The 11,408-nt window shown below is 48.7% G+C and overlaps 2 protein-coding genes across 4 annotated transcripts in view; both read right to left on the reverse strand.

Annotated features, from left to right (window-relative positions):
* Nucleotides 1–11,408, reverse strand: part of TOR1AIP2 (torsin 1A interacting protein 2) — a 187,571-nt gene that overhangs the window by 95,118 nt on the left and 81,045 nt on the right. The gene's annotated exons all lie outside the window — the stretch shown is intronic.
* Nucleotides 2,689–9,436, reverse strand: NPHS2 (NPHS2 stomatin family member, podocin). Its single transcript, XM_010127776.1, has 8 exons — nt 9,160–9,436; nt 7,539–7,642; nt 6,538–6,610; nt 6,149–6,231; nt 5,094–5,297; nt 4,306–4,361; nt 3,402–3,480; nt 2,689–2,964 (listed from the first exon to the last, which is right to left on the reverse strand). Exons 1-8 carry the CDS (start codon nt 9,434–9,436, stop codon nt 2,689–2,691), a joined length of 1,152 nt encoding a protein of 383 aa, XP_010126078.1.

Consider the following 11,408-nt stretch of genomic DNA (forward strand, 5'->3'; position numbering starts at 1 on the left):
GCGTCAGCGTTCTAAATCTTTCTTTTAAGTATCCTCCTAGCAGCTGCTTAGATTTCAGGTTTCAGCATTATCTTTGCGTCTGTGTTTTAGAGAAAGAGATCCGTACTCAGAATACAGAGGAGAGATCTGAAGGTCTTAAAGAGAAACTGGAAGAAGCTCTGCAGAGAATCAAAGAGCTAGAGTGTGAGCTGGAGAAAGAAGGGAAAGTCATCCCAGAAGCAACACATGAAAAGAATCAATATTCTGAACCCTCTTCTAGACTCAGAGAAGGAAGCAATATTGAGGACACCTCATTCATCTCCCATTTAGTGCAGGACCCTCTCCTTCTAGGTGCGTCCTAGGGTTTAGTCTAGAATCTTTGTTAGAGGCCAAGCAAGGAGGCTTTTACCATGACTCTAGATCAGGGCAGAAAGAACTGCTGAGCGTGGTCTGTTTTTGAGATAAAGCAATTTCGTTTGATTTTTACATATGACACAGGGTCTCTATCTAGGAAATCACCACAATTGACTGCATCTTCCTTGTAAGTGAGTGTTTGCTGTTACAGTCAAGATCTATTTGCAGATATGAGTGCAAATAGGGTAATGTTTGTGCCCTGACATAGTACCGCATGTCTCTTCACAGTCGTATTTCTCAGGCTAAGTGTTGTTCTTTTGAGGCATTATCTGTAGAGATGTTGGTCCTTGATGTGCCAAGGAATCTTGGTCTGGGTGGATCATTTTACATTGAGTTAGAAATGCAGCCAGCAAAGTGTTCAGAAAAAGGATTATCTGCAGCTCACTCTGTGTAGTATTACAGCCTTTTGCCCTAGGTTGGGAAACGGGTGCCTATTCCAGCAGCATGAGAAATAACCAGAACCAGCCCTAGAAAAGTAACTACACAGCTCATGTTCTCCAGTGGAAGATTACAGAGCGGTTCCACTTCCCAGAGCTAGTTTCTGTGAGCGGATCACTACTGAGATCTATTACAGACACACAAGCAGGAGCCACAGCCATCCTGCCACCCTCTCCTGAGAGGGTTTGCTGTGGCAGAATGACTTGGATGTGAGATTACACCTGGAGCTCGCATGCTCGTGTGATCACAGAGAAGTTCACAGGTGGATTTTTTTCCACTTTCCAGCCACTTGTAAGGGAGCTGTTTTGCTAAGTGGCTTCACTGTGAAAAAGCTAGCAAATACTTGTAGAGTGAGTACTACAGGAACACTGAGTATTGAGAAGGGGAGTCCAGGGAGCTGAAGGGGCTGATTAAATACAGAATATGTGGTACTTAGTAGAAGTGGGATCCTTGTCCTTGGCAACAGTATTAAGCCAGTACATTCAGGCCATCCTCATGACACAGCTGCATTTAACAGAAGTATTACCAATGAAACGTGCCAATGTGTGTGAGTGTTACCAGCAGTCAAAGAGAGACTGAATAAAATGAGTGAAAATACAAGAGTGAGTGACTGGCCAGGTAACCCCTGATGGCCAACTGCTGTGTGGGCAATTAAGAGAAAAGCCACAAAGTGCCCTCTATCTTGGCTTCTACAGGCCACCAGCAGCAGAACAGGGAATGGCTGTGCAGGGGAGGCCTGCTCTGAAGCAAGGGGAGATGCTGCAGGTTAAGTAAAAGGGCAGAAGCAGAGCTGACATCCACCCAAAGGGCACCAACATGAGAGAAAGCTAGTGCAGTGGTATTTCTTTTGAGAGTGCTCTGTATCTTTGTCGAGGGAAAGGACTGCAGTATCTGCTATTTCAAATAGCTTTTGGCAGGAAAGATACATACGAATTTTGAGGATTATAGGAGTTTTGAGGATTTTCTCTGTTCCTCCCCTGTGTGTACCAAGGCAGCTGCAGCAGGCAAAAGCATTACTGTTCTCGAGGCTGTCAGCTGGCTCTTCCCCAGCAGTACTGGATTCCCGCTTGGCAGCTCGCTGGGAGCTGGTTAAATGGATCATCTCTAAAATTTTCAGATGCCCACCAGCTCAGACCTTGTCTTGCCTCTCCCCCCAGTGGAAGGAAGCAGCAGCACAGCCCACCTTTCCTCCGTACAGTTGATGTGCCTTGCAGGGAAGTGCCAAGCCATAAGGCTGCCCTTTCCTCCTCTTCCTTTTCGTCCTATTTTAGAACTAGGGCTAAACACCTCGGTTGCCTGTATGTGTGTATGTATGTGTGCATGGGTGGGGACTGAGATCCCATATCCAGGACTACGCCACGGGAGCCAGCTCATTCCCTCATTGCAGAACCACCAGGCTGGCAGCAGATACCAACCTGCCTGTGTGCTGAGCCCCTTCCTGCTCCCCACAGGCTGTCAGGCTCCCACCGCCGCCTGCCCGGCTGTTCAGTTTGGGGACAGGGGCATTTAAGTACATAAGGGTAAGTCTGTCTGTCCTGCCAAGGTGATGGGGCAGGATGGGATCAGACCCCAGGGGCCAGGACCTAGAGTGTCGAGGTGCATCCGGCCCTGTGAATAGGAAGGGACGACATCGCTCTTCCCTCAAGCCCCTGCTCACACACGTGCCAGCCCTGGTCCTTATTTTTCCCTTTCCAAAACAAGCAAGAGGCTTCTTCCATGCACAATCCACTTTATATTACAGGCCTGGGCTCCATTCCCTCTTGCCTCCAGATCAGGACCTGCTGGTGGGCTGCCTTCTTCCTCCTCTCTGAGCAGGACTGACCAGGGGCAGTGTGGCAACCATTTCTGGGACAGCTATTAGAGCATGGGTGAGTCCTTCTTGTCTTTTGGGTTTTCTGGGTTTCGGGTGTCTGTCAGGAGGCTGCTCGCTGCTGGAGGACTGTGGGTAGCTGGAGAGACCAAGTTCATGGCATCCAAAGGCAAGGGCAAGATGAAAGCAGCAGGTTTCTCTGTAGTAAGGGAGTGCAGTGCATGGAGGTAACGGAGCTGAGCAGCAGCAGGGGCACTGGACAGGATCTCGGCTGCCTTCCGCAGGGACTCAGAAGCAGCTTTTTCCCCCTCAGCAGCGATCACCTACCAAGCAGGGGAATAAAGAAGGTTTCTGTGAGGCTGGGAGTAAGAGGGCATGGACTTGTCATTACAGAGGGAGGTTGCCACCATGAAACTCCCAAGGCCAGTGTGATTATAACATTCCTGCTCTCTGAAGATCATTATGTGTACTAGACTTCTTGATGCTCCTGAAAATTTTGGAGCTTGTGTCTAACTGATTTTTACTAGATCCACTGGGGCTCACAGTTGGCCCAGGTACCAGATCTGGGACTCCACTGAGGTGGCCCAGACTCTTGCTGCAGCTCCCCTTGCTAGACACAGCTCTTAAATAGGAGTTAAAGGAGATATTTCATCCCAGAGCTCTACCTTAGTGTGGCATGTCCTAGGGACCTCAAACCAGGAGAGGGAAAGGAAGAAGGAATGCTTTGGAAGGAGATGGGAGGTATTCAGAATTGGCATACCCGCACTTTTGCCTGTCTCTGGGCCTCCGCTTCCACAGCCAGGGACTGCCGGACTTCAGCAGGCAGCTGCACGTTGTTGCTGTGGTAGGAAGAGACAGTGATTAGCTGGGTTCTAGGCTCTCCTGGCAGTACTGGATGGTCTATCTGAGGCTTGGAATGGGCTTATCAGTCAGTCTCTGCAGAGCGGTTAATTCATATTCTTTGCTCCCTGGCTGTCCTTCTTTGAGTGTCCCAATTTAGCCTTCTACCTCCATTCCCATCCTTCTTTTCCAGCCTGGTTTTCTAATGACAAGTCTTGCATGATCACTAGGCAGCAGAGACCTCTTCTCTCTGTACCTCTGAGGCTTACATCTAAGCTCACTTTTTGTGAGAGACCAGATAATCCACCAGGAGACTGCTCTCGAGACAGGCACAGGAATTTCCTTCATTTCACAGATTTACTCATTCACTGCTTGGCACTGTCTTCCATGGCCCTCTATGTGATAAGCATGTCCCGCCTTTCTGCATGGGCTTCTGAGTGACGAGCCCATCCCTACCAGTGCTTTGATCTCAAGTAGGGCACAGAGGGTTTGGTGCCTGCTGTGCCTCTTGGGCTATCAGAATTGGGTGCAAACTCTGCCCATAGCAGTGGTGAAAAGGTGATGAGATCCCAACTACGGATCCCACCCTGGCTGTCAGTGCAGGAGCAAGCACAGTCTTTGCACGTGGAGGTTTTACATGAGGCAGAGGCTGAAAGGGGCAGCAAAAACAGGAAGGCGAGGGGTGAGGCTCTACCCAATGTAGAATAGCTGCAGAGAGAGAGCCAGAGGCAAAGTGGGAAGAGGAGCAGGCAGCAGTGAGCAGGGCAGGACAGGTACTTGCAAAGGGGCCAGGAAAGCTCCCCCTACCAGCATTTCCTACCTACATTTCTGTTCTTTCCACTTTGATCCCCCAGCAGCCTGTGACCGCATCCAAAGCCACCTGTGAAGAGCAATAATATTTTTAGAACATGGAGAGAACACCAGCCCTGGCCTAGGCCCCTTACAGGGAGTAAGACAGTGCAAGGACATTAATTCAAGGCAGTTAACTGCAGGACTGTAAGGAAGATTTATTAGTTTTTGTCTGCTATTGTGTGAGGCCCCTCAGAAATAAAATTACTTCCCTCACTTTACTTCCAATTTGTGTTTGCCACAGGGGTTTAGCACAATTTAACTAGTCCATACTGGTTCAAGTGTGGAACCAAATCAGTTCCATAGCAAACATTCAGTTCCTGACTAGCGTCATCAAGTACATGTGTCATGACCACAGAGAACTGCTGCTGGAGATACCATGTATGCCAGGTTTATGGCAGCTCACTCAGGCTGCAGGATACATTTATTGTAAGAATCTCCTCTCTGGGGTAAGTAGTGAAGATAGGATACCACAAAGCACTGACGAAGCCGGTCTAAGTGGTTCCTCCATGCCCCTCACACCATACTATCTGCTACACACCATGGCCACCTGTGGGCCTCACACTGTATATCCTTCCCCTAAAGTGATCCCAGTCAAAAACAAACAGAAGAAAAATCTCCCTTTTTTCTGTGAAGGAGACATATGTTTTTATTCTACCCTTCTGCAAACCAGTGTCTGTGATTTTGAGGGACTGATCACCCGAACTTCTTTGTGGAGCCTCAGTTCACCCCTTGCTCTGCTGTCTCCCCACTGTGCAAGCACCTTTATCTCCTGGCTGATGCTTTTCCTCTCCAAGAGAAGTTCAGAGAAGGCTCGATGTGCTAGGAGGCGCTTCGTGGTGGTCTGCACCAGCAGCTGGATGGCACTGGAGATGCTGGTCAGGGTGGTGAGGAGAAGAGAGGCATTCTCCAACCGGTAGTAGCAGACAGCATCTATCTCCAAGGTAACCATGTCTTTGGTCACCACCTAATCAGAAGACATTAGGGGAGATGGAGCTGGTTCTGACAGCTCTAAAGCACAGACAAGCACACAATTAAGGGAATGATGATGACTAGCTGGATGGTTAAGTCTTTGTAGCTTCTGCCTCTGCTATTGACTGACCTTGGGTAAACTATATAACCTCTGGATTTCAGTTCCCTGAGCAGCATCTTTGTGTCTGTCTGCTCAGTACGGCTGCTGAGTTAGGGACTGTGAGCAGGTTGGCATCCTGCACTGTGTTTCCCTGCCCATTGCTGCCTGCTCCATTCCTGTTCTGAGAGCATAGGCTGTGTCCTGAGGTGTGTGCTCGGTTATTGCATCTCCAGAAGCATTTGCTGTACACCATGAGGGTGAGCCTGCATGTGCTGCCAGACAAGGACAGTACCACTGGCAAGGCAGAAGCACAGACAGCATGTCCCAAAAGGAGAAGAGCGGCTGTGGCTAGGGAGGTTGCATGTTCAAGGGTTAGAGAAAGGGTTCAGACCTTTCTTCCTCCCAGGTTTATACAGGAGCAGTATCTTAGTTTGATCTCCTGTCCTTGCTGCGTGCACTCCTCAGTGTGGTGGGTAAAAAAACCCTATCCAGTATATTTGGCTCAGCCACTCCCTCTTGGTGTATGTTATCACTAAAGCATGTCAAATTGAATGGGATTAAAAGCAGTAGTTTTAAAAAAAGAAGAAAATTCACAATGGTGAATTTTTTGCCTTCAATTTTCTGAGGTGTTAGGGTTACTTTGAGATGTTTTTCAAACTTTTCTATGCAGACATGAGGACTGGAAGCATAAGGTGTAATGTTAAAGAGATCCAAAAATTAATGCAGAGAGGGAGTGTCAGCCATACCTGATGGGAAGGGATCTCTAGGGTTTTGAGGCGGAGGTCTACCTTGTGATATGTGTCCAGACAGGGAAGGAAAAAGAAAAGGCCTATGGGAAGAAGAGAAAGGCAGCTGATGACCATCAGAACCACAGAAATTGCCTCTCCTGCTCTGGAGAACAGGGGAGGATTTGGCATGTAGACCTACAAAGGAACAGCAATACACAGGCTCAAACTTTGAGGCTGCTTCTGTGATGGGAAAAGCCATTAGAAGCTACTGGCCCTAAGAAGAAGCGAGCAAAGACATCCCATCTTCCATCTGGCTGTGTCTGCTTGGAGGACACCAGCATGTGAACTTTGGTAGAGAATGAAAAAGAGGAGTGACATGGCTGATGGGTGCTCAGCAATCACCTTACCAGGCCCTCTGGCTCTGCCAGGAAGGAGATGCCCAAGTCGGAAAACGATGGCTCTTTCATATTCCCGCACTACCTGCAGAAGGAAACAAAAGCCAGGCTGGAGAGGAGTGTGTAGGACTGGGGAAAGGGGCCTCACCATTAGGGAGGATGTCTGTTCTGGGAAAGCCCTGCAAAGGGAGGATTTCAGCAAGAGTTGAGCTAGTGAAGTCACCTGTCACTGAGTTCCTTTACCCAAGCAGAGAACCTGCCTGGAACTGCTGGCTGGCCTTGTGTGTGAGCAGTGTAGGAGCAGCCACAAGACAGCCCAAAATTTGGAAGAGCACCCCATGTTAGAACTGCTCAGCTTTTCCCAGGATGAGACTAGAATTTTGCTTCCTTGTAGCCAGGTCAAACTTGAACATCCTGAGCTAAAATTTCCACATTGGTTGTTTGCCTCCAAGGGAACCATGTGTGTGTGCTCGCACGTGTAAGATCGGAGCCATAATACTGACCCTCTTGTTGGGAACAAGATGCACATGAAACTTCCCGAGCAGCGGGAGTCAAAATATGCCTACCTTTAGCCATGTTATGAATCTGAGGAAAGGGGAGGAAGAGGGAAAATCTGCTGCTAATTGAGAGATCAATCTCTCTTAAAATTTTTAATTAAAAACCTATTTACCCTGCTGCTGCAACGCAGCCATCTCCGGGCTGAGCAGGCAGAAGTTTGTTTGAAAGTGAACAGACCTGCAATTTGTGTTTTAAAAAAAGAGAAACCTAAGCCCCTGCCTGCTGATATTGCAGCAGGAGAATTTGATAGGTGATGGTTGGATCCCTGTGCAGCCCCCTGTTGCAGCAACATATGATAAAGGATAAGTTAAAATTAATAATGAGTTGAAGAAGTGTACATAGGGCCTTAGACAAAAAAAGCTTCATGCTCATGTCCAACATATGCTGAACCAGTGAGTTACATCCACATCAGACACCAAACACTAAATCTAGAGAGGTCCCATGACGATTCTCACCTTCATGCAGAACCAGACAGAAATGGGGAAGGTCATTATGATGAACAGGAAAGACAAGATTGTCAGAAGCCACTCACAGATGCCCAGACCCGGAGACTTTACACCTAGAGAGAAATTCAACATGACAGTTAGCAGAGGACTGCTCCCAAAATACTAATGGCCTGACAAGTGCCTGCACAGATCAACTTCAGTGCCTAGACCCGGTGTATGTGAACCATTTGGCTCTCTATGGAGCTGTGTTAAAGAATACTCCCTGGCCCAGGTGGCCAGGAGCTGCCAAGATGGACTGACAGGTTTTGTCTCCACTTTACTGGCAGAAATCGAGCCATGCTTCTCCATAGCACCTTGACTAGAGAGCAGCCTTGAGCTTGAAGACCTGTGGCTTCCAAGCAGTATTGAAAGCCTTGGAATGGCAACTTGTCAGCTGAGCTGGGATCCCAGAAGCTTACCTGGAAAGATAAGCTAATGGCAAAGAGAAAGATTTTAAATAAGAGGGAGCTTTCGAATTGCAAAGGCTGAAGTACCCTTCTCTATCAGAGGATCCTCAGGTCCTTTTGGAACAGAATTTTAGTTGCATCCCAGCCCCCTAATGCAGTGAGACCAAGCCAGTGGTGCTGCTGAAATCTCACTGTGCTTTACAGGGAGCACTGTTGAGCTTGACTGAGGTGATCAGCCCCAGATGAGTATTACCTTCTACATCTCCCCAAAGTGAGTGTTGGTAATCTTGCTCTGGCTGCCCTTTGTTGTGCTCCTGCCTGAGGGGAAATCTGCAGGTATGGCATGCAAATAGATAGATTATTTCTGGGTATGCTTAGACCCACAGGGTAGACCATGTTTTTCAGCAGTGAAGTTAGCATTCCTCCTGTTTTGAATCCCTTCTAGCCCTTCCATCCCTGCCTTTTTGCTTTTGGAGCTTTCTGCAGAGCCACCAGGTCCTGAGGGAGGTTCGGATCCCAAGAATCTGCATGATCACTCTAGCTCCACAGCACCGCTCACTAGCTGGGACTCCTGTACTTGAGGCAGAAAGAGGTACTTGTGAAAAATTAGTTCCCAGAGACACAGAAGCAAGTCTGAACCTTTGTGTCACTCTAGGGCAGCAAAGGCGCTGGGTCCTGTAATACACATCCCGCCAAAAGACTCGCAATGCTCCCTCCAGTCAGGGCAGGCTAGGAAATCTGCCTGGAGAGGAGCTGCTCTTGACGGTTATCCAGAATGGGAGCTACAACTGCGCACCTCAAGCACGGTTCTTCCCTGCATTGCAGTTCTTCAGGCTGTGAACTGGCATTAAGGGTAACTCCATCCACCTAAAGAAGGGCAAGCAAGAAAAGGAAGAGAGTAGAGCATGAAGAGAACTGGGGAGCAGTGAGCTGAAGCACAAAAGATGCTGGGGATGTAACTGCTTGTTGCAAAGTTCATTGCTTTGCTAGACAGTGCTGATCAGCCTGCAGTACTGACTGCAGAAGCTGGCTACAGTCTCCCAGAACCTGTCCTGAGGATAACCACATGTCTGTGCAAGGTGGGTGTGATGACGCTCATCATTCAGAGAGCAGAGTCATGCTGTGACCCATGCAGGGTCAGAGAGCCCATAGCTTTCCAGCCCCTTCCCTTGCATAAGCCATACCTTCCTCTTGCTGCTCGCTGTCCAGCAACGCCATTGCCTCCATTTCTTCATCAGATATCACATCATCCACGTCCACCACCGTGGATGTGTGCACCCTACCGTCAGTCCCTGCAGTGCTCTTGATGTCCTTTGCTTTCTCCTGCTTTATGTCTCCCCTTCCTTTGCTGGCTTCTTTGCTGCTCTCCCTCTTCTCTCGTTTGCTCTGGGTAGCTGGGGACTCTCTGCGTCTCCTATGAGACTCCCTGGAAGAACTCCGAGACCTCTTATCCATCTTCATTTGTGCCAAGGAGCATGCAGCTCGCTCTGGGAGTAGGATGAATTTGTGCTTGAATTTATTGCTGCAGACAAGAAAACTAGGCAGGGGAGGAGAGAAGGGGAGGTGTCAGATGAAGGAGGCCTGTTTCAAGTTTATCACAGGCTTGTCAAACATAATGGACAGTGAAGTAAGCAAGCTGTTTCCCAGCTGCTCTGCTCTCATTTGCACACTGCTGTGGAGATGGGAAGGAAGGTTAGACCTGGATAGGGTGGACTCCAGGACAACATTCTGTTTCTATTTTCCTGCCTTTGGAAATAAAACACAATCAAAAGCACTCAAATGATTTTTAGTAGATGGTTTCTGCAAAGCTGCTGAAAAGCAACCTAAAAGTGACTCAGGCATGTGGCTCTGAACACCTCAAATGGCAAGAGTGGCCCAGAACAATAAGCACCAGGGTGAAAAACCTTCCCTAGTGAGACCAGTGGCTTAACTCAGGAGTGTTTGGAGAGGGTGTTGCAGGGAATGACTGGGTGAGTAGCATCTCACACTGGTCTGCTCTCTAGAAACCCTTTGTCTGGCACAGTGGTGGGATGCCTGCAGCAAACTCCCTTTCTCTAGGGTCACCTCCTATGTTAGCAGGGAGGGAAATTAGCTGGTCCCAGTTGAGTCATGAACTTCGCTGAGTGGATGAAAAGCATGGAGGCCGTTGCAGGATTAGAGCTGTTAAATCTGTCTTCTAAATTGCCAAAGGAGTTTGTGCCTAAATGCCTCCCTAGTTTTCCACAGCAGGATCGTGACAGAGCAAACGTATGAGCTTTTTCTTTTCGTGCCTTGCAGCCTGTGGTGACAGCTGCAGAAACCTCTGCAAGAAACACTCTTAAAGAGTTTTAAAGTCACTAACTATTAAAGAAACCAGCACCTGGCTAGAAATAATACCGCAGCAAGACAAGGCTGGAACATAAAGTGGTGACTTCCCTCTCAAGGGAGCAGTGCTGAGCTCAGGGATGCCTGGTGTCTGGTGTGGAGGAGCAGCTGGAGGCAGCCAGGAAGCTGGCCAGGGAGGTGCTGCTCTTGCTTTTTCACAGATTCCTGTTTTATTGGAGACTTGTGGCCTGCCCGGAGTCAGGATATTGCGGGCAGGGAGGGCAGGAGCAGCAGCTCCCTGCTTTCTCTGCTCCGTCGTGCTGGGTGCCTCGTCAGCAGGTCACCAGGGAAGCAACAGATGGAGAGGGCTAGCAGCGTAGGAGAAAAGTTCGGCAGAGATGGGGTGTAATTAATAAATTCATACAGTGTCTGTATTTACTTTGGAAGTGCTCCAAAGACCTTTTTGACTTTGTTTATCACTTGGCCAGCGTGGGGCAGGGAGAGATGGAGTCCAGCTGAAAGGGCAGGCGGTGTTTTAGGCAGCAGCAGTAAATGGTGGCTCAGGTCTGGTTTGGTCAGGTGGCACAGACTCGTTGATTTCATGTCAAAAGCACCATGGGATATTTAACACCTACAAACCTGTAACTTTCTGGTTTTCCCTGATGTCTAATTCCACCAGTGGGTCCCGACTCCTCTGTGCCCATGGGAGTTTTTTGGCTACTCCCTTGGGACCGGGGAGATGATTTGAGAGTATGTGCTGGTGGATTTGCAACATTTGCTGCCCCAAAATCTGCAGTCTCGGCCTCCCTTGTCACGCTGACACCTGTCCCTGCGTGGAAATCAACCACACTGTCGAGCAGGTTTCTCAAATGTCTGTGAACCCTTAGGGAAACGGCCATTGCAACCCAGTTTACCTTGGGAAAGCCACTCAGCGTCTCTGCTGGGGATTTTCCTCTCGGATGAGACTAAAAAATATAAGATATCCGCGTTTGGGTTTAAATATTCTCACCTTAAAGGAGCTGGTCCATTTTTTTTTTTTTGTCTGTGACGCTTTTGCAATGTGCTGACTTTTCCTGTCACAACGGGAACACCCCTAACGTTTTTACTCAGGAGAAGGCAGGGGCAGCTG

This window comes from Chlamydotis macqueenii, chromosome 8, assembly GCF_036417535.1.
Source record: "Chlamydotis macqueenii isolate bChlMac1 chromosome 8, bChlMac1.mat, whole genome shotgun sequence".
Taxonomy (NCBI): Eukaryota; Metazoa; Chordata; class Aves; order Otidiformes; family Otididae; genus Chlamydotis; species Chlamydotis macqueenii.